This window comes from Rattus norvegicus, chromosome 16, assembly GCF_036323735.1.
Source record: "Rattus norvegicus strain BN/NHsdMcwi chromosome 16, GRCr8, whole genome shotgun sequence".
In the NCBI taxonomy this organism is placed as follows: domain Eukaryota; kingdom Metazoa; phylum Chordata; class Mammalia; order Rodentia; family Muridae; genus Rattus; species Rattus norvegicus.
The window spans coordinates 39,235,292-39,259,829 of record NC_086034.1 but is presented as its reverse complement, the minus strand read 5'-3'; the positions used below and the strand labels follow the sequence as shown (position 1 = coordinate 39,259,829).

Sequence of the window (24,538 nt, the reverse complement as noted above, 5' to 3'; positions counted from 1 at the left end):
AGTAATAACAGCCATGTTCACATTCACTTAGGCTCCTCCTTGCTAATCAGAGTAATAACAGCCATGTTCACATTCACTTAGGCTCCTCCTTGCTAATCAGAGTAATAACAGCCATGTTCACATTCACTTAGGCTCCTCCTTGCTAATCAGAGTAATAACAGCCATGTTCACATTCACTTAGGCTCCTCCTTGCTAATCAGAGTAATAACAGCCATGTTCACATTCACTTAGGCTCCTCCTTGCTAATCAGAGTAATAACAGCCATGTTCACATTCACTTAGGCTCCTCCTTGCTAATCAGAGGTAATAACAGCCATGTTCACATTCACTTAGGCTCCTCCTTGCTAATCAGAGTAATAACAGCCATGTTCACATTCACTTAGGCTCCTCCTTGCTAATCAGAGTAATAACAGCCATGTTCACATTCACTTAGGCTCCTCCTTGCTAATCAGAGTAATAACAGCCATGTTCACATTCACTTAGGCTCCTCCTTGCTAATCAGAGTAATAACAGCCATGTTCACATTCACTTAGGCTCCTCCTTGCTAATCAGAGTAATAACAGCCATGTTCACATTCACTTAGGCTCCTCCTTGCTAATCAGAGTAATAACAGCCATGTTCACATTCACTTAGGCTCCTCCTTGCTAATCAGAGTAATAACAGCCATGTTCACATTCACTTAGGCTCCTCCTTGCTAATCAGAGTAATAACAGCCATGTTCACATTCACTTAGGCTCCTCCTTGCTAATCAGAGTAATAACAGCCATGTTCACATTCACTTAGGCTCCTCCTTGCTAATCAGAGTAATAACAGCCATGTTCACATTCACTTAGGCTCCTCCTTGCTAATCAGAGTAATAACAGCCATGTTCACATTCACTTAGGCTCCTCCTTGCTAATCAGAGTAATAACAGCCATGTTCACATTCACTTAGGCTCCTCCTTGCTAATCAGAGTAATAACAGCATGTTCACATTCACTTAGGCTCCTCCTTGCTAATCAGAGTAATAACAGCATGTTCACATTCACTTAGGCTCCTCCTTGCTAATCAGAGTAATAACAGCCATGTTCACATTCACTTAGGCTCCTCCTTGCTAATCAGAGTAATAACAGCCATGTTCACATTCACTTAGGCTCCTCCTTGCTAATCAGAGTAATAACAGCCATGTTCACATTCACTTAGGCTCCTCCTTGCTAATCAGAGTAATAACAGCCATGTTCACATTCACTTAGGCTCCTCCTTGCTAATCAGAGTAATAACAGCCATGTTCACATTCACTTAGGCTCCTCCTTGCTAATCAGAGTAATAACAGCCATGTTCACATTCACTTAGGCTCCTCCTTGCTAATCAGAGTAATAACAGCCATGTTCACATTCACTTAGGCTCCTCCTTGCTAATCAGAGTAATAACAGCCATGTTCACATTCACTTAGGCTCCTCCTTGCTAATCAGAGTAATAACAGCCATGTTCACATTCACTTAGGCTCCTCCTTGCTAATCAGAGTAATAACAGCCATGTTCACATTCACTTAGGCTCCTCCTTGCTAATCAGAGTAATAACAGCCATGTTCACATTCACTTAGGCTCCTCCTTGCTAATCAGAGTAATAACAGCCATGTTCACATTCACTTAGGCTCCTCCTTGCTAATCAGAGTAATAACAGCCATGTTCACATTCACTTAGGCTCCTCCTTGCTAATCAATCAGAGTAATAACAGCCATGTTCACATTCACTTAGGCTCCTCCTTGCTAATCAGAGTAATAACAGCCATGTTCACATTCACTTAGGCTCCTCCTTGCTAATCAGAGTAATAACAGCCATGTTCACATTCACTTAGGCTCCTCCTTGCTAATCAGAGTAATAACAGCCATGTTCACATTCACTTAGGCTCCTCCTTGCTAATCAGAGTAATAACAGCCATGTTCACATTCACTTAGGCTCCTCCTTGCTAATCAGGGTAATAACAGCCATGTTCACATTCACTTAGGCTCCTCCTTGCTAATCAGAGTAATAACAGCCATGTTCACATTCACTTAGGCTCCTCCTTGCTAATCAGAGTAATAACAGCCATGTTCACATTCACTTAGGCTCCTCCTTGCTAATCAGAGTAATAACAGCCATGTTCACATTCACTTAGGCTCCTCCTTGCTAATCAGAGTAATAACAGCCATGTTCACATTCACTTAGGCTCCTCTACTACAATAACACGGAAGCACAAATTCCATTATTTTTCATGTGACTTGGAAAAAACAAAATTCTGCTTATGTTGAGCCCCTCCAAAGAGAAATACAACACCTTAATGTAATAAAAGAAGCTGACTCGGTGAAGAATTCATTTGTAAAGACGATGCCGAACTATTCCATGTGTACTTTTTAATCATCTCTACCAAATAGAACTAGCAAGCTTGCATTTTAAGATTACCTTGCTCATGTGAGAAGCTGGAACAGAGAAGCAGGTAAATTATCTAAAGCAAGGGAAGCATCAAGCAATAAGCGTTTCCCCAGAGATAGTTATACTTTAACTCAGGTTCAAACCAGGGACTCTATGGCCTTATGGTGTAGTCTTAGAAATTAACATAGTAAAACAATATTAGAATTTCCTGAATTAATCCAAGAGCCTCTCATCTCCAAGAAAGAATAAATACTCCCTGTCATTTTGTGTTCTAAACCTATACATTGCTGCTGATAGACTTGTATGATATGGGATCAAATAATGCACTGTTCAACTGATTGACTCAAGGTCACACTGATCCTCTCATCCCATGTGACTGTACTGGAAGGTTTTTATTCCTTTTTTTGAATGTTTTCCTTTGGCTGTAAACATTTGTATAATATTTCATCTAGTTGGGTACACGATGAATGATCTCATTTTCGAATGGCAAGATGAAGCACCAGTACAAGTGGCTGAAGGACTCACTTTGCCTCAATTTCTGTTGAAAGAAGAAAAAGATTTGCGATACTGCACTAAACACTACAATACAGGTAAGGACAGAGAATTTTTCTCCATGCTTTTGACTTTCAATATAATGATTAAAATTATAATGTGTTGATTTTAACTGTTTTAGCTTATGAAGTATAAAATTAATCATTTCAAAACATATGAATTTTTCACTCATTTTGTCTGGTCATATGTGATTTTTATGAGGTGGAAAAAATTCTTGATGCTCAGTTTCACTTGAAAATTCTTTATGAAGCACCACATAAGTGGGTAAAATAATGATTATAAATGATTCTTTATTTCTATAGAAAAACAAATTAAACAATTTTTGGAAGTAAACACTCTATATGCTAACAAAAATACTTGTTTTAAATAATGACAATGTTTGACAAATCATGTATGCCAAAACCCTATTCTAATTTTCTATTTTCTTTTTCTTTTAATATTTTTATTAATTTTTGTTTTCACTTACTTCTTGAACTGACAGAAAAATCTTATGTTTCAAGTAGATACTATATTGAACAATGAACACCAAAAATTAAGAAACTCAGTGTGGTATTTGTACCCTTGTGAAATCTAATGACTTCACTTAACTGTTGTGGGTTATTCCCAAAAACCTTCTCAAACAACGATGCCACTTAACTGTCCACAACTCAAGTTTCCACTCAGAAAGATGCACATATGGCCTGATGCACAGATGCTCACATTAGCTGCTACTTTCAACATTTCATCACTGTGAAAGCATGATTCATCTTGGCCTCATCATTTTCCAGAACTGTGGGCTCAGTTACCATCCTATAAAGTCTTCAGTCTTCCTTATCTCCTTAACTAACTCACAATATCTGATTTTGTAAATTACCATATTCAATTCACAGGTGAAGGTTTTAGGTAATTTTTGAACAAGAACAAGGTTAACATCTCAGCATAAAATTAAAGAAGGCAAGTCAATAACATTGCCCTAGCTCATTTTTCTAAGGATAGATTTCTTTTAGGAAATGTTGAGAAGCGCTCTAGAGGTGGTAAATAGAATTGTCATCACAGAAGACCATAAATTTACTAGTTTAAAACAACAAAATTTCATTTCTCATAGCTCTAGTAGCTAAAGTTTTTTATTTTAAATTGGGTATTAACAAATTATGTTTTCTCTGGAGGCTCTGGGGAAGGTTCCTTGCCTGTCATCTTCTTAGCTACCTATTTCGGACAATTCTGGGCATTTCTTTTTTTTCTTTTATTGGTTATTTTCTTCATTTACATTTCAAATGTTTTCCCCTTTCCCTGTTTCCCGTCTGGCAATCCCCTACCCCATGCCCCTCTCCCTGCTTTACTTATAGAGACATCACTTTAGTTGCCATAGTTACATGCTGACCTCTGCATGCATCTGTGTCTTTGTAGCCAAGTATCCCTCATTCTATAAGGACAACAGTGATATTGGAATAAATTTGGACTTGATTGTGTCTTCATGCCAATCACTGGTTTATAAATAAAGTGAAATTCACAGATTCTCCAAGGATGTAAATTTTAGACACATTCAACATAGAACAATAGCTGACACTAAACATCATATCAGGGAGAATTTTGATGATACGGGTCAGGAGACTCATCTTAGCAGAAAGTATATTTGTATTCCTTGATATTGCAGCTCACATTTCTGACTACTTACCGCAAGCAATTACTTCAGTAGTAATTTTCTAGAAGACCTAGTTGTCTAATATTTATTTAATGCAGAAGATGAAAGTATGCCCAATGTATCAAGGCTCAAATTCTTATAGAAACATCTGGTAATGTCTCTATTCATATATGTGATTAATTTGTCTCATCTCTTAAACTTGGTTTTATGTTATTGCCCTAGCATGCAAGATTCCTACCTGTTTTTCAGTGTAGGGTCATATACCACATAATTCCATCTGCATGGGAAAGGAAAAATAACACACACACATACATACACACAAAATCCACTTTTGTAAATGCCTGGTGTTGCAACAAAATAAAATTATTGGTTAATTATTTTCACATATTTATTAATTACATATCTAGGTGTCAAGGCACATGCTTTTAATCCCAGTACTTGGTAAGTAAAAGCAAGATGATACCATAAGTTTGAGGCCAACTGGGATTAAATAGCAAGTTCCCAGGCCACTCAGTAGGAAGATCTACTCAGTGAGAAAAAAACATATATAGATATATATATAGAGAGAGATATATAGAGAGAGATATATAGATATAGATATATAATTGCAAATATCTCAAAGTTTACTTCAGGATTATTTGAACATGAAAATAGGATTACAAACTATTTTAGAAGAGTTCATTCCCTTGTCAAGTTGTTTCCAGATGCATAGAATAAAAAAATCAAAAAAACTAAACCAAATTTGAATATTTGGCTTAATGTTCCTTCACTTTAGTAGAAAAGTTCATATAATAAAATTGTTATTTCACTTAAGTCCTGTTTGATATCATAACAAAACTTGACTTTTCTTTAATTGTTGCATTCATTTTATGAACAATTAGGAAAGTTTACATGCATAGAAGTACGATTTCATCTTGAGCGGCAAATGGGCTACTACTTGATCCAGATGTACATTCCCAGCCTTCTGATTGTCATTCTGTCCTGGGTCTCATTCTGGATTAACATGGATGCAGCTCCGGCTCGGGTAGCGTTGGGTATCACCACTGTACTTACGATGACCACGCAGAGTTCTGGATCCCGGGCTTCTTTACCAAAGGTAAGTGTCCTGAGTGTCCAGTGTTTATGCATTGGAGCCCTACATGAAATGTTGATGTCACATTGATCAAGATCAATTAAGATATTTGCTATTCACTGTTGATTTTTTTAAAAGCACCAAATATTGCAAAATGAAGCTATAGGTAAAGGGAAGTATTCTATAAATCAATGATGCCTGCTAATCATGTAATGTATATAATGATTTCTTATTTATATATTTGCAGTCATCATAGGTACCATGGACTTTTTTGTATCTATATATTTAAATGTTTAAAATATATTGAAAAATTAATTAAATTGATCTGCATAGCAATTTTAAGTGCTGGTATAATGCATAGATATGTGTTCATATATGCACAGAGGTAACCTTTTCATACTATTTTCTTAATAGATGCTTAAAACATAAACTAATATACTGATAGCTGTATGTGTTGGTATTGCATTACTAAAACTACTTCCTTCCAGGAAAACCTTATAGCAATTACGCCCCATCAAGAAGTGCATCATATTTCCATAGTACTACAGCCATTCTGGTGAGCCTGACTTCCAGCTCTCAGCAGTTATAGGTCAATAGGCAAGAGTGTTTACCTAACTTAATAATTTGGATACATGTTAATCATCCAGAATTAAACTGTTTACTGTACAAAGACTGTGAAAACTTCAATACCTTTCTTAATGAAATAAACTGAAAGACAAGAGGTTTTGTTTTTCTATTGAAAAAGAAGAAAATAGAAAATTATTCTCTTCTTATAAGCCTATTTCTAAAAAGTATCTATTATTGGAAGAAACCATCTAAAGTTTCCAACACAATAACTTATACTTTTCTTATTTTTATTATAATAAAGTATTGTTAGCTTCTCAGAAATGTTTGATGCTGCACCTGCTACTTGACATAAATTATAAACGCACACACGATCCCCTGAGTGGTTTCTATGAATGAATTCTGTTTAATTAATTATGTAAAAATGTATGAGTAAATAAACTGATTAGAAGATAGTGTATCATTGCAAATGTTACAGAGAACAGGAAAAATTGATGCTCAATAAAGGTCAGTTTTCTCAGTAAGTATTAATTATCATCTTTTAAAAGTAAAGTTTCTCTTTATTTTTTATGAATATGGATTAATGCCACATTCACATTTTTATTGGCTCCAACCTCAAAATGAAATATCATTACATGCAAAAATAGAAAAAGTACATATGTTTACATTGAATTAACATCATAATTACCCTAATAGTATTTGAACAGAATATTCACATAGATCTCAAGTTTGTTATGCATTTTAATGGTTATCAGCACTAATCAGCAAAGTTTGTGATGGGTATATTTTATTATTATTATTGTTTTACACTCCAGACTTTATTTTCCTCCTGGTCCATCATCTGACTATTCTTCAGTCAGTATATCCCCTCACCCCCATCTCTACCAGGATATCCCCACCCCACCAGACCTTTAAAATCCCCGGTCCAGCAGTCTCATTAGGGTTAGTGCATCTTCTCTGACTGAACCCAGACCAGGGAATCTGTATATTTGTTGCGGGTCTCATATCAGCTGGTGTATGCTGCCTGGTTGGTGACCCAGTGTCTGAGAGATCTCAGGGGTCCAGGTTAGTTGAGGCTGCTGTTCCTCCTACAAGGTTGCCCTCCTCCTCAGCTCCTTCCAGCTTTTCCCTAATTCAACCAGAGGGGTCAACAGCTTCTGTCCATTGGTTGGGGGCAAATATCTGCATCTGACTCTTTCAGTTGCTTCTTGGGTCTTTCAGAGGGCAGTCCTGATATGTCCCTTTTTCTGAGCACTTCATAGCCTCAGTAATAGTGTCAGGCCTTAGGACTTCCTCTTGAGCTGGATCCCACATTGGAACTTTCGCTCGACCTTCTTTTCCTCAGGCTCTTCTCCATTTCCATCCCCGCAGTTCTTTTAGACAAGAACAATTATGGGTCAGAGTTTGACTGTGGGATAGCAACCCCTTCCCTCACTTCATGCTTCATGCCCTGTCTTTCTACAGGAGGTGGACTGGACAAGTTCCCTCTCCCCACTGTAGGGCATTTCGTCTAGGGTCAACCCCCCACCCCCACCCCACCTCGTTGAGAACTGAGAGCATTTCACCTCCTAGGTCTCTGGTATAATCTGAGGATCCTCCCAACCTCACACCTGCTGAGGTCACCTGTTTCCATTCTTTCTGCTGACCCTCAGGGCTTCAGTCTTTCCCCCCACCTCCACCCATGTTCCCAGATCTCCAGATCATGTTCCCTCTCCACCACTGCCCCTAGCACTTAATTGTAATTTTTAAATAGTCCAAATCAATTTTTATAACATATACCCCCTGTAATAATTTTAAACTTTCTTATATGTTTAATGTGATAATCAGTGCTTATGAGTTTGTATATGAATGTCCTGAGGAGTCTGGGTGATAGTAGAATCATGGGTCACAGTCAAATCGTTGGGAAATTTACCCACTTATCTTATTCCTCATCTATCCAGAAAGGAAAACTTGTTTGAGCCATATGTTATCAGCTAGAAAAAAAGGATGGAATATGTTTTATTTTATAAATTAATTGTTTTTATGAGGCACAAAAGAACAATGTTTAAGACTCAGGATGGGGCATGATTAGAAGAGTTGAAAAGTATGAGGGAAAAAATTCAAATTCAGAGGGCAAAACAGGGATATGAGTTTAAGGAAAATAGAAAGGTCAGTCTGAGACAGTTCATCATCTATAAACAACTAAAACAGAGATTGCTTAAAGGCATTGTTTTCATCAGGATTTCAATGAAAGGAGAAACTTTCAATCAGGAGTTCAACTATATTATACACACATACATTTATATTATACAACTCATTCTGATAATAAAGACAATGTCCCACAAGAAATTTAATTTTCTCCTATAGAGAGAATTCCAAAGCAGGTATGACATAAGACAATACTATCTGACATAGTATCTTGGACATTTTATAAATAAATAACAATAGACTCAAAATATTTAGTTAGGCATACTAGAATTCAGAGGAGCCAACTCATAACATCCATTATAAACAATAATCATTAACATACTAGATCAGACTATTCTAAAGAACAGAATATCTCTTTGAAATTAAAATTCAGATTGGAGGAGGGCCCTGTCTATTTGTTTGTTCTGGGAAGCAGATTCTGAAAACTCACCTGTGTATTTAGAAACTGTCACCTAAAAGTACAAATTCCCTTCTGCTCTTTGCATTCTCAAAGAGCTTACAAAAGTCAACCTTCGGACTGGGAAGTTGACCTTTTACCCCTGACACATCCCAGGAAGAAGAAAGCACTTTCAGTTCAGGAATTATAACAACACTGGATTATTAAATATAGAGAAAAACAATAAATCATTAATTTATGATACTTGCCTAGTGTTTTACCTCAGCTGTATACTAGTACATCTCCTATAGAATAAAAGAAGCTTAGAAATTACTAATCCATAAGAAGAAAGAATCTTAGAATATGTTTAAGTCATTCCTTAAGATTCCACTCTTACATGATCAATTGATTTGGCTTTTTCCAATGCTATGCTAAGTCAAGTACATCATATCCCAAAGACAGAAGAAACATGTGGTCCATTCCTGAGAATTTCAAAGTATTTTGCCCTTTAGAAAGTCCTACCTACTTCAATTGGTCAGAAAAGTTTCAAGATAGTTTATATTGATAAGCATTTCTTCACAGTGGAATTTATTGCAAATGAGCAAAAAAAAGTAGTAAAGATTATGGGGTCAAGTTGTTGACAGCATAATAGCCCTTGGTAATAACAAGATTTGTGAACCACAGTAGGGCAACCTGAAGAAATTTGAAAGATGAGTGACCATCATGACTCTATATGAAGATGAGAAAGCAGGGACCAGAACTCTGAGTTTTATTTAGTCCCTTTTATTATACACATGGTGGTCTTCCATCAGCAGAGATAAGGGTAGTAAATATTTTTGAGAATTTTAGAAGTGAAAAGGAGTGTGTTTATGAATGGCACATTGTAGAGCCAAAGAAAGGCAGAAATCACAGGTGGTATCCAGATGTGTGACAGGCAAGTCATTTGCAACATAGGATGAAGGAGAGGATGCTTATAGGCTTCCCCCCCAACCCCCCACCTTCATGAGACTGACACATGGACCTGACAAAGCATGAGAGCTCCAGGGCTTCTGACCAGGAACTCTAGACCTCTGATTTTGGTAGTTAAAGAGGGGCAGGAAAATAAACAAGACATGATTTTTTTCAAGAATTAATAAATGCCCAGAATAGGAAGAAAAAAATGAGGGGGAAAAGCATTCCAAGATTCCATTCTTACTTCTTATTTTTCCCTGGGTCCAACTCTAGCCATGTACAAAATAGGTCTATTTGCTTAAAGGCAAAACTCATCTACCCAATGTCTTTCTCTCAAATTCAAATTCCAACAATTGTGTCATCAGTTTTTCCAAATATGGAAATCCAATCTTCCTTCAGAGCAGTAAGTTTGAATCATGAAGAAGAGTTGGTCCTAGTCTCTAGTTATTTTAATTTACTATCTAGTTCAGATACGATCATCTAAAAACCTCTATTCTCTAAAGACTAATGATCAGTAATAGATATTTTTCTACCATACATCTGCATCCATCACCATGCAACCTCTGCAAGGGTAAGAAAATATCTGTATTGAAAGTTCAAAGTTCATCTAAATTCTAAGAACAAAATACTGAAAATTTTGACTTAAGTGTTGTCTTAGTTTTATTTATTGCAAAGTTTCTATGTAAATTAATAATACCAAATTCTTAGAGTCTTGTGACAATTTTTCTTCTACATGAGCTTTACCTTTGTCTAGTCCAGATTTGCCTGTGCTTGACTGAAAGAAAATGGTCTTGGGTTTAGACTGTCAAGCGGTTTGGTTGTCTTATCATATTGTAACTCTGGTTACCAGCCAAATGTCCCATGCAGTTCACTTGTGAGTATACAGTATCTAGAAAGCAAGCAGAAACAAAACACACACACACACACACACACACACACACACACACACAAAAAAAAAAAAACCCTTTGTTAAACATGGGCATATAATCCATTTCTGTTCTATCCCACAAATTATACCAAGTTCCATGGCCAAACCCAAAATCAATAGGACGGACAGTGCTTCCCATGCTCAAGGAAAATTTGCCAAAGAAAATAATGAAATGGTTTCAAGAAAATAATGCTATCTGCTAAAACATAGTGTCTTTTCTTAGACTACACTGTAGTTTATTCATTTTGGAAAATGATTTAAAGGGTGAGAAGGGATGGGCAGAGAGAGGGGAAGATTCTGTGTAGATTTCTCCCATTTTATCCCTACCACTCCAGCTATCTAATTTACAAAAAGCTGTTAACCATAAAAGGACAGAGAACACTTGAACATCTAAATAATTAAGCTTGTCAGAGGCTCAGAAGTCTCTAGCAGCACAAAGACTAAAGACTAAAGAGTATTTAAGGGTTTAGGGACAGTAGCTTGATTCCAGTGTTCAAGTTACAGTCCTATTTTTGCTGTTCAATCTGATTGTAAAAACCACCAGAAGTGTCCCGAGAAGAGGACAAAGCTTTATTTATATGTTTCCATTCTCAGAATCTAGCACTATATATGTGTCTATTAAGTATTACATGTACATTTAAACAACAAAAGCTTTTAAGTTGTATCCTCAATATTTTGTTTTTAAAAGCATTTTTATCTTTCTGTTGTACCATGAAACTTCAGTTGGATTATACTTTACTTCTGCTTCTCCATTTACTCTCTAGAGTACCACAAAAATTAATAAAACTGAATATAAAGTTTACATTTATCTCAAGTATAGTATAAGGAAAGCAGTGGATCTTAGAAAGTATAAAAATAAGTAAAGCTAAAATAAACTGAAAGTGAATCACTATATATATATACATATATATTACTTAGATTATATTGGCGTTCAGATAACTTGTGGGCTGTTTAAACTGAAAGAATAAAGGCTAAAAAAACAGAAGGAGTTATATTTACTGTTTTATTTTAATTAGAAAACACATACTCTTGATGGTATAAAACATACTCTGTGAATTTAAACAGTAAGTTATATATCTGTAGCTGAAGGAACCCCTACAGGTATTATACGGGGAAGCAAACCATGGGAAGTGTTTAGAATGAAAACCCAGGAGCAGATTGACTTGGGACCCAGGAGAAGCAGACTTCAAGGAGTATACTGCCAGGTGGGTTATTCCCAATGTATTTAAGCCTAGAATAACTTGGAATAAATGTTCCTCACTGTAATATAATTCCTGGTGCATAAGATGTGTAATTTTATTAAAACTCAACTAAGAGTATATATTATTTTTCCCAAGAATATAGATTCTAGAGATATGCCACCTACACTAGCTTAAGGGCCTAAGACTCTGACTTGGTCTTGATTCTGTAGATAGCACAGAGGTCATTTGGGCTATTAGCCACCTTTGGTCCTGGTTTAGGAGCTTGATATGGCCTGGCCTAGCAGATAACACAGTTCATTGGGCTCTTAGTCACCTCCAATCCTCAGCTTTTGGAGAGAAGAACAGGTTTTCATCTGTCCCATTGGAAAGACAATCCCCTGTGTTTAACATTCCTGGTTTCTCTAGAGACCTATGGATTTAAGGACCTTCATGTTATGTTCCTGACATGCAGCAATATAAATAAAGGAGCAAACAATATTCAGGTTTTGTTATTAACAGTGGAAAGACATTTCAGCAGGATTTTCTCCTTACTATTTAAACTCAAATTATAGTTAACTGATATTACTTCAATCAAGTTTGGAAAAAAATATGACATACATGAGTTTATTTTGGCCTTATTATTGTGATATAATCTCCTACACTGAATTTTCATTTGAATGTGACCAGTATAATAAATTAATTATTTAAGTTTTTACTTTAATAATATTAATGTTCCCTACATGCCAACTTTGGAAAAACGAGAGCAAAGAAAAACAAACAGAAAATGTTAGGAACATTTGCCCAAAACCTTCTCATTAAATATATATTATATATGCATATTAAGCTAAAAAGTGTTATTACTAATATAAGAATATCTTATGAATATAATTTCTACATTTTTAGATACGTCTTATAAGAAGATGAATTGATGGGTATTTTGATTGTACTTTCATCTTGCTGTATTTACTAGGCTTCATGAATCTTAATATATCTAAAATTAAAATTAATAAACATATACGCAGACCTACTTTATAACATTTTCAATTTATTTGTCTTTAATTCTGAGATTATAAAGTACAGCCTTTCCCACTTCCCTTTCCTCCATGCAAACCCATCGACACAACCTTGATCCCACTCCTTTTCAAATTCACAGACTTTTTTCATAGATTGCTATTTCATGCATACATGTATACAAACATATGTATGCATTTTTAAAATTAAGAGAGAATTCTCAAGTTTACGTTTTTACCGTAACTTCATGGTAAAACTAAATTTAAAAAGCAAAAACTTCATATGTAATTTTAGGATTATTTTTATCTAAAACTCTTCCCCCACACATAATACATAAACACACACACACACACACACACACACACACACACACACATTATATATATATGGTTCTGAGATATATATGTATGTGTGATATATATGTATGTGAGATATGTGTGTGTGTGTGTGTGTGTGTGTACGTGTGGTGTATGTGTGTGTCTGCATAGCTCAAAACCATATATGTAAACTTTCTAAATGATAAAAAGGTATGTGCAAGTATAATTCTGCTAAAAGAAAGACCTTGCTTCAAGGTTCAGTGCCTTTAGGGCCTTTATAGGTGAAATTCATCTCCACGATGCTAATTTGAAGTTGTAAAGAATGCTCTTAGACACCTGAGTAAAAGGAGTTGGGATGAACAATGATCAGAATAAGCAGGCATCTGCAGAATGCAAAATTTCCAGCATGTAAAGACTGGAGTGAGAAGTCACACTTAGTTGTACTTCAAGAGTAGGTCAAGAGTTACATTATGCATGCCAGGAAGTCTAATGGCATCCTCCCCAAAAACCATCTCCGGTGACACCTAGATTCATTTTCCCTTTTCATGTAAATGCTAAAAATCATTAGTTACAAGCTATTGGCAATATGAAAGTAAAACTCGGGCAACTGAAACTGGATTCAGAGGTAGCTGTGATCTTGGCAATCCTTTGTTCTTTCAATGTTTGTCCTTTCTTTAAACTTCTAGAAGAATGACCCATTTCACTAGAAACAAGGCAACCAAGGAAGGTAGGATTCTCTGCTGAATTTTATCTCTTAAACTGACAATCTTTATGTGCATAATGAATGCTGCATAGGAGCATAGTGGATTTACTATAGGTCTGTGTATAATCCAAATGAGTGGGGCTTTAGTGAGGCTGCTGAGAGTCACCCACCAGGGAGATGGTTAAAAACCCCAGCATGTCAAAGCTCTAAATATCTCTCTGTCATCCCTGCCTAGTGCTCACCTTTTGTAATTTCAATACCAACTCCATTTGCTTTAGGGATAACTTAAAGTACCATTTATTCTTTTTCTTTATTGAAATTATTTTGTCCCTGACCTTAGATAACATTCAGATTCATTTCAGAGAGATGTTTCCCTTATAAATATTACAAAATGTAAACTTTTATGCAGGATCTTGCATCCTGGTGAATAAGCAAAAGAAGTAAGTAAAATTCATAAAGGTCAGAAATAAAAACCCTAGTAAACAAAGCAATGCATAAATGTTTTGGCAAAAAACATTTGTCTGTGTTCCTGAGTCACTTGCTTATTCTACAGTCAAATGTATCCATCATAGTTCACTTGACATTTCTGAAACTGGGGAAATCAACCAAGATGGATTGCCATTAGAGGAAGAACAAATTACTTTACTCAAAGGCATACACTGCAATGTTCTGTAATATGTATTTCTTTTTTAAGAAAAGCAAATTTAGATTGAAGAAAAATTGATAAAACGATTACTCTTAAATGAACTGTGGAAATTTGCCTTATAGGTATGTTTCCATGAGGTTCATGAGGCTTAGACAGGGTTCTGATTTAGTCCATTTCTGTTTGTTTGTTTATTTGTCTGTTTGTTTGTCTGTCTGTCAAGACAGGGTTTCTCCATGTAGCCCTGGCTATCTTGAAACTCATTCTGTAGAACAGGCTGGTCCTGAACTCAGAGATCTGTCTGTCTCTGCCCATTGAGGGCTGGGATTAAAGGCATCTGGCACCACCATCAGGCAAGTTACCTAATCTCAAGTTTAAACTTTTAAATGAATCAAAATTTGTATTTATGGAAATAACAGATGAGCACTACTTTGGTTAATAATTATCAAGCTATATCCAACCTACATTTATCCTTTAACATATTGTATCTATGAGCTATAGCAGGAATTTATTGGCCTCATCGTAATGCTTTTGACTACCTTAGTAGATTACAGTAAAGGCATGTGACTTGGCAGGTCTATCAGTCCTAGCAGATGTTTCCACACCTACAATATAGTTGCTACAATGTGCTTCTCAGTCAACAAAATCTAAAACACTGCTCTTGAGTGACCTTATTGATATCTTGCATGGGAGTATAGGCTTATGAGCTATTTTACAGGAATAGATACAACCTATCTGTCACTGGTGATCAGCGAATGAATTCTAATGAAATGATGTCAGGACAAAATCCACAAATGAGTGATTAACTGGAACAGGGTTAAACATGCTAGCCAAGTGATCTAGTACTTTCTAGAATTAGAAACTTTTTTCTCTCCCTCTGTCTCACCTTTCTTTTTACTCTCTTTCTCCTTCCCTCCTTCTCTTTTGTCCTCTCCTTCCTTTATTCTTTTATATTTCTTCTCTCTGCTCTTGAAACTACATGACTCAAAGTCGGCTCAAAGTCATTTCATTGGTGGCATAGTTTGTAGCCTTTCTGCCTAGAGCCAGAATGTCTCTAGAAAATTGTGTTCCTTAGATCAAGACAAACCCTGTATAGACACTGCTGTGACTTTTGTGTTTGTAATTCCCTACTGCTGACTTACTATGTTTTACCTGGCAGTGTGGCTATAGAAAACTTGGTTACATTTAACACACACACACACACACACACACACACACACACACACACACGCATACACACACACATTTATTGCCATCATATGTCACATCTTCTCGTGGAAGGCAGCATGTTTGGCTCTTCAGTGAAGCTTCTCTTACACTATTATTATTGTATACTATCCAAAATATCATTACTTCTGAGCTAGTAGGGATTCTTGAATTTGTTTTAGAATGAAAAATAGAAAGCCTCTCTCTCTGATCCCCCTCTGTCTCTAGTATAATTCTATGCAACTCCCTCTGGGTTTCCCCCTCCAGGTACCTGAGAAACCTGGCAGTTTTTGTTTTGCTTTGTTCTAAGTTGAGCCTGGCCCGGAATCGTTTTGGTTGCTGAACTTTGACCACACTGACCCACGGCCCCTCAAGGCCATCCCATTAATCACCCAAACTGACAGACACAAGTGTCCTGCATTTCCTCTACCACTGTGTCACAAAAAAGAATGATCATGACTACACCTCCCCAGGACCACATTTCCACAAAAGTGGGCATTGTACAGGTTATTGCAAGCCCATGAAACTTTGATATTATCTATTAATTATATTAGTTTCCTATGAGGAATCTCATCAAGCCAATTTTCATTATATTATGCTTTAAAGTGGGAAAAATAGAGAATATTGCGTTCTAATATCAAAACTCATCAATAATGACAAAATTCAGTCATAAATGTTTTTTATTTTATTTGTAATATAAACTTGCACTATTTTTTAATTATAGCATTAAGCGATATAAGAAATACACAGTATTTCTTAAATATAAATGTAAATCTACAGAACATATAAACTTTTAAAATAACTTTATTGTTTGAGAATGTTATCCAATCTACTTTGATCAAGTTCACCCACTCCATCATTGTTTTCACTACTTCCACACCCATCCCCATCTCCTATGTTATTCAACTTTGCACCAGCTTTTCTCTATTTTTTCTTTCAATTTTTGAAATTATAGTTTAATTCCATTATTTTCCTGTGTCCCTTTTTTTCACAGGTCTACATTCCGTTTCTTCTCCTAATCCTCCCATATATCCTTCCTAACTCTCTTTCAAGAGACTACAGCTGGGAGTAGAATTCAAGATTGCTGGTTGTAGAAGAAATCACTTTTATACATATTTTTCTAACAATCCACTGAGTCCAGTTTGGGCTGTCCACATACTCTTGGGTGCGGGACCATTCACTGCATGTCATCAACCTACAAATAACCATCAATTTATTGAAAACTCTCTCTTCCCCATAAATTGTCAACTATTCATAGTGCCACAGTTTGGGTGGGGTTCATAAATCATACCCTCTCCACAGTGCAATGCCTACTGGCTTGATTTTTACACAAGCAACCACAATTGTTATGAGTTCTTGAGTGCAGTGGTTGTTTCTAGGATGTTCTGAAAACAATTTAATTCTGGTCCTCAAGGCTTTGGCTCTTAAAGTGTCTTGGGCTCCTCTTCTGCAATGGTCCCTCAGTCTTGGGATGGGGAACTGATACTACAGATGTGCAATTTATGGCTAAACACTTCAGTGAAACTTCTTTGCTGCACTTTGACCATAAAGTTACTTTTTGAATGAACTTGAATGAACCATAAACTCATCTTTTTGTTTTGTTTTGTTTGTTGGTTTGTTTGTTTGTTTTAAACCAGGCTTAAAGGAAGTTGGCTCCAGGTACTTAACGTAAGTTATAAAACTGATAATGCCTGCCTAAGATCAATATAAATTCAGTAGACAATGATCTTCTGGATCAGGGATATATAAAAAACCTTGTTATAGTTTATGTAAACAGGAAGACTCTTTACTCTATTTTGAAGAATAAAACGTTTCTCTGATTTTAACAGTTTTGCTTCTTCTGATCTAAAGACATCTTATCCTCTTTACTAAAAACCTTTACCCTGCCTCCTTTCTCACAGTCTGGTAAAGAGGGAATGATCTAGCTAACAATCAAAACAAACAAACATAGATGACTTTTAACTTTTAGGAGATGATTGAAGATGACAGTTTGTGACACAAAATTATTTCCACCTTATAAAACTTTTGATAGTTTGTAGTGATGACTTAATTAGTCTAAGAGGGAGGTAAATAAAGTAGGTAATTATATTGAAATCTTACCTTTACTATTTGGTCTCTCTATGATTTTATGCAGACAGCTCACTAGACCTCAATACCATTTCTAAAATGAGAAGCATTCCTCCTGGTTCTGTGGAAGGTAGAAGAAGATAGTATCAAGAGCTATTCTGTTATGAACATTTAGGAAAAGATTTCCTGAGAAAGTAGTATATGTTGACATCAGAAAAACAAACAGGATTAACTCAAAGGAATAGCCCAGACAAAGGTAAAGACCAGAAAAACCTGCTAAAATGGGAAGGGACTTGATGATTGCTTTAAGTTTCCAAAACTTCAAAGAAAGAAATGGAAGCGAGAACACCATAAGATAAATGGCAAATGCCAGTAATCAACACTTTCTGAGAGAAGTCACTATTGAGAATAGTCTCCATTGCCCAGTCATTCTTCCATGATTTCATAATTCCTTTTTAAGAGTTCTCTTATTATCTTATCTTGTTACTTCCATAGTTTTGTTATGTGTCCCTTACTTAATAACTGCCGCATAAGCTCTATTAATCATCTTTATTTCTGTAACACCAAAAAAAATAGAATTTGGTTGAATCCTTGGTATTTAATAATATTGCATGAAAATAGTAAAAACAAAAGATGTAAGACAGAGCCTAAAAACAAAGGGTATGTGCCTTCCAACATATTTGAGATTTTAAATTCATGATGAGAAAATATTGAGTTGTAATTTGAAGGCATTGTAGTTCAATTAGCCCCTAAAATAATCTCTGAGTGACTGGAGAATTGGCTTCACAATTAACACCACTTGTTGCTCTGCCAGTGGACCCAGATTCATTACTCAGCACCAACATGACAGTGAACAATCATTTGCAACTCAAGTGCTGAGGAACCCTAAGCCTTACAGGCCACTTGACAAGGAGAATGCATGGCCTGTGGGATCTTCCTTGAGGGCCATTAGGATCCTAGACCTTAATGAGGCCAGTCTGCCAAAGACAATAGAGAATGGTAAAGGAATAAGGCTTGGAATAGGTAGACAATGGTTTCAAGATGGCACAGGCTGAGGTGGTTCACAGCAGGTTGGGGTGACATAGAAAATGGTAAAGCATGAACAAACCCAAAGGTGTTAAAATAGAATCAGAAATATTACCCTGTATTCAAGTTGAATGGATTGATCGATGGATAGCTTTATAGATAAAAGTTAATTAGATAGATGGCAAATAGATACACAGCAGATGAGAGAGAGAGAGAGAGAGAGAGAGAGAGAGAGAGAGAGAGAGAGAAATTCCTAGCTTTGTCAACTTAAAATGTATGTGAGTCAGGTCAACCATGTGTGGTATTACCATAAGATAAATGGCCTGGTGTTTAAGGGCACAGTCTGCTCTTAGAAAGGACCAGAGTTTGATTTCTAGCATACCACAGAGAGGTCACAGTCACATGTAACTCCAGTATAGTGACAGTCAATGCCGCTGACCTCTTCAGGCACTGTATACCCACACCCACACCCACACAGACACACACATAAACATGTACATAAACACGTATACACATGCACACACACACATACACACACACATACACACATACACACACTCTGAGGGAGAGAAAAATTTAAAAATAATAAAAATAAATTTTAAAATATAAAAAGAATAAAACATTAGAAAAGAAATGACTTAAAGACAGGAAAAGAAAAAGGACATAATAAACTTCAATTGTCATTAAAAATGTAAGTGGTAAAACAAAGATGGATACTTGTCAAAAAAAAGGAATATTGTGAGCCACAAAATGAAGCATACCATTAATATGCTACAATTAAATTCCTGAGTATGAGTTTCATCAATAAATATATATATACATATATATGATAATAAATGTAGATGATAGGGTATTCTAAAAAGTTTAGATAATGATGAAATTAGATCAAGTTAAAGAAAATTATCCATGAATGTTAAATCTAACTTTTGAAAATTTAGAATAAAGTTTGGAAGGATGGTGCTAGGGACAAACCCAGGGTTCTCTGCATGCTCAATACATGTTCTAAAACTGAGTTATACCAACATAACTTCAGAGCAATGTACTCAAAAAGAAATTAGTACCTTTTTACACAGAAAGCTGAACTATCCCTCTATAGCCAATTGATTAACACAAATTTATCACTTTGTGATAACATTTCTCTGTAATAACACACAATGATTAGTGGATGTGAAACCCTAGCAGGACATTACTAACAAAGCAAAACAAAACAAAACAAAACAAAAACAAAACCAAGAATAAGCACTCTTTAAAATAGCAAACCTTGACTCATTAAAACAACTGATATCACCAAAAACAAGGATAGATTGAGCAAATGTTACAGAATGAATACTAATGAGACCTGATGCTAAAAAGTAATAGGTTTATGAATCTTAGGTGGAAAAATTAAAATGTCATTATTAGGACAATTCATAGAATGGGTTAGGATATTAGGACTAGACAGAGGTTGCTTTACATGTCTAATTGCTAATAGTGTTGAGTGAGAGCCCTGGGTTTTCAGTCCAGTAGTGAGGAAACAGACATAATTTGAACCCTGTAGATGTAAGTCTGTGTGTGTGTGTGTGTGTGTGTGTGTGTGTGTGTGTGTGTGGTGTATACAAATATGTAAACAGACTTTTATAAGCCATACATATATATGTGTGTACACACACATATTCATAGTATATACAAATATACATGCATATATATACACATATATATGTACGTATACAAATATATATATACATGCATGTACATATCATGATAAATGTAGTCAGATTGTCAGCTTAGGAAGTAGGGGATTCAATTTACTATATCTTTTGTGGTTTTTTATTGGATACCATATGTATTTACATTTCAAATGTTATCCCCTATACCCCCTCTCGAATCCTCTCTCTGTTCCCCCTGTTTCTATGATGACATTCCCACAACCGACCATCCATTCCCACCTTAACACCCTGGCATTCCCCTACAATGGGGACACAAGCCTCCACAGAACCAAAGGCATCTCTTCTCATTGATGTCCAACAAGGCCATCCTCTGCTACACATGTGGGTGGGGCGATGGATCCCTACATGTGTACTCTTTGGTTGGTGGTTTAGTGCCTGGGAGTTCTGTGGCATCTGGCTTGTTGTTGTTGTTGTTGTTCCTATGGGGTTGCAAACCCCTCAAGCTCTTAAATCCTTGCTCATCCATTGGGGTCCCCATGCTCAGTCTGATGATTAGCTGCAAGCATCCTCATCTGCATCAGTAAGGCTCTGGGAGAGCCTCTCAGGAGACATCCATATAAGGCATGTGTTAGCAAGCATTTCTTGGCATCAGGAATAACTACTAGGTTAGGTGGCTACATATGAAATGGATCCCGAGATGAGGCAGTCTTTGGATGGCCTTTCCTTTAGTCCCTGCTCCACTCTTTGTCCCTGAATTTCATCTTGAGTATTTTGTTCCTCCTTCTAAGAATTATTGAAGCATACACACTTTGGTTTTCCTTCTTCTTGAGCCTTATATTGTCAGTGAATTGTTTCTTGGGTTTAACGAAATTTCAGGCTAATATCCACTTATCAGTGAGTGCATAACATGTGTGTTCTTTTGTAACTATATTACCTAACTCAGGATAATATTTTCTATTTCCCTCCATTTGCCTTAGAATTTCATGAAGTCATTGTTTTTAATAGCTGAGTAGTACTCCATTGTGTAAATGAACCACATTTTCTGTATCCATTCCTCTGTTGAAGGACATCTGGGTTCATTCTACCTTCTGGCTATTATGAATTAGCCTGCTATAAACATAGTCGAGCAAGTGGCCTTGTTAAATATTAGAGCATCAGTTGGATATATGCCCAGGAGTGGTATACCTAGGTTCTCAATTATCACTCTGTCCAATTTTCTGAGGAAACAGAGACTGATTTCCAGAGTTGTTGTACCAGCTTGCAATCCTACCAACAATGGAGGCGTATTCTTTCTGCACATCATTGCAGCAACCTGCTGTCACCTGAGCTTTTGAATATCAGGGTGGTTTTGATTTGCATTTTCCTGATGACTAAGGATGTTGAACATTTCTTTAGGTGCTGCTCAGCCATTCGATATTCCTCAGCTGAGAGTTCTTTTTGTAACTCTGTACCCCATTTTTAATAGTTATTTGATTCTCTGGAATCTAACTTCTTGAGTTCTTTGTATATTTTGGATATTAGCCCTCTATCAGATGTAGGATTGGTAAAGATCTTTTCCCAATCTTCTGGTTGCTGTTTTGTCTTAATGACAGTGTCCTTTGCCTTACAGAAGCTTTGCAATTTTGAGGTTCCGTTTGTCGATTTTTGATCGTAGTGTATAAGTCATCCGTGTTCTGTTCAGGAAATTATCCACTGTACTTATGTGTCAAGGCTCTTCCCCACTTTCTCTTCTATTTGTTTCAGTATATCTGGTTTTATGTGAGGTCTTTGATCCACTTGGACTTGAGCTTTATACAAGGAGATAAGAATGGGTTGATTTTTTTCTACATGCTGACCTCCAGTTAAACCAGCAACAAATGTTTAAAATGCTGTCTTTTTTTTTAATAGGATGGATTTAGCTCCTTTATCAAAGATCAAGTGACCATAGTAATGTGGGTTAATTTCTGGATCTTCAATTCTATTCCATTGATCTACCTGCCTGTCTTTGTACCAATACTATACACTTTTTATCACTATTGCTCTGTAATACAACTTGAGGTCAGGAATGGTGATTTCCCCAGAATTTCTTTTATTGTTGAGGATAGTTTTTGCTTTCCTGGGTTTTTTGTTATTCCAAATTATTTTGCAAATAGCTCTTTCTAACTCTATGAAGAATTGAGTTGAAATCTTGATGGGGGTTGCAGTGAATCTGTAGATTGCTTTTGGCAAGATGGCCATTTTTACAATATTAATCCTGCCAAACCATGAGCATGGGAAATCTTTCCATTTTTTGGGATCTTCATAGATGTTTTTCTTCAAAGATGACATTTTTGTCATACAGTTCTTTCACTTGCTTTGTTAGAGTCACACCAAGGTATTTTATATTATTTGTGACTATTGTGAAGGGTGTAATTTCCCTAATTTCTTTCTCAGCCTCTTTATTCTTTGAGTAGTAGAAAGCTACTGGTTTGTTTGAATTAATTTTGTATCCAGTCACTTTATTGAAGTTGTTTTGTCTGGTTTAAATATTCTCTGGTAGAATTTTTGGTGTCACTTAAGTATACTAACATATCATCTACAAATAGTGATATTTTGACTTTTTCCTTTCCAATTTGTATCCCTTTGATCTCCTTTTGTTGTCTGATTGTTCTGGCTAGGACTTCGAGTACTCTATTGAATAGGAAGGAAGAGAGTGGGCAGCCTTGTCTAGTCCCTGATTTTAGTGGGATTGTTTCAAGTGTCTGTCCATTCAGTTTGATGTTAGCTACTAGTTTACTGTATATTGCTTTTACTATGTTTGGTTATGGGCCTTGAATTCCTGATCTTTCTAAGAGCTTTAGCTTCAAGGGATGTTGAATTTTGTCAAATGTTTTCTCGGCATCTAATGAAGTGATCATGTGTTTTTTTTTCTTTGCATTTGTTTATATAGTGGATTGCATTCATAGATTTTTCATGTATTGTTCCATCCCTGCAAACCTGGGATAAAGCCTACTTGATCATGGTGAATGAACATTTTGATGTGTTCTCGAATTAGGCTTATGAGATTTTTATTGAGTATTTTTGCATTGATATTCATGATGAAAATTGGTCTGAAATTCTCTTTCATTGTAGTGTCTTTATGTGGTTTAGATATAAGCATAACTGTGACTTCAAAGAACAAACTTGTAGTGTCCTTCTTTTCTATTTTGTGGAATAGTTTGAAAAGTATTGTTATTAGGTCTTCTATGAAGGGCTGATAGAATTCTGCACTAAACTCATCTGGGCTTTTTTTTTTTTTTGGTTGAGAGACTTTTAATGACTGCTTCTATATCTTTAGGAGTTATAGGACTATTTAGATGTTTTATCTGATCCTGATTTAATTTTGGTACCTGGTATCTTTCTAGGAAATTGACCATTTCATACAGATTTTCCAGTTTTGTTGACTATAGGCTTTTGTAAAAGAGTCTCGGTTTCTGTTGTTTTGTCTCCCTTTTCATTTCTGATTTTGTTAATTTGGATAATGTATCTGTACTCTTTGGTTAGTCTCAGGCTAAGGGTTTATCTACTTTGTTGATTTTCTCAAATAGCCAGCTCCTGGTTTTGTTGATTCTTTGTATACTTTTTGTTTCTACTTGGTTGATTTCAGCTTTGAATTTGATTATTTCCTGCCTTCTACTCCTCCTGGGTGTATTTGCTTCTTTTTGTTCTAGAGCTTTCAGGTGTGCTATCAGACTGTTAGTGTATGTTCTCTCCAGTTTCTTTTTGGAGGCACTCAGAGCTATGAGTTTTCCTCTTAGCACTGCTTTCATTGTGTCCCATAAGTTTTGGTATGTTGTGTCTTCATTTTCATTAAATTCTAAAAAGCCTTCAATTTCTTTCTTTATTCCTTAGCAAGTTATCATTGAATAAAGCATTGCTCAGCTCCTGTGTGTATGTGGGCTTTCTGTTATTTTTGTTGTTATTGAAGACCAGACTTAGTCTATGGTGATCTGATAAGATGCCTGGGATTATTTCATTTGTGTTCTCTTAGTGTCTGCACAATATCTGCCCAGGATCTTCTGGCTTTCATAGACTCTGGTGAGAAATCTGGTGTGATTCTGAGAGGTATGCCTTTATATGTTACTTGACATTTTTCCCTTAC

General features: G+C 36.0%; 1 protein-coding gene across 2 annotated transcripts in view; it reads left to right on the top strand.

Annotated features, from left to right (window-relative positions):
• Glra3 (glycine receptor, alpha 3) overlaps positions 1 to 24,538 on the top strand; it is a 646,799-nt gene that overhangs the window by 597,503 nt on the left and 24,758 nt on the right. For both annotated transcript variants that reach the window (XM_063274983.1, NM_053724.5), the window contains exons 6-7: positions 2,841 to 2,978; positions 5,443 to 5,657. In XM_063274983.1, the coding sequence (XP_063131053.1) occupies positions 2,841 to 2,978; positions 5,443 to 5,657 (353 nt within the window). The remainder of the gene's footprint in view (positions 1 to 2,840; positions 2,979 to 5,442; positions 5,658 to 24,538) is intronic.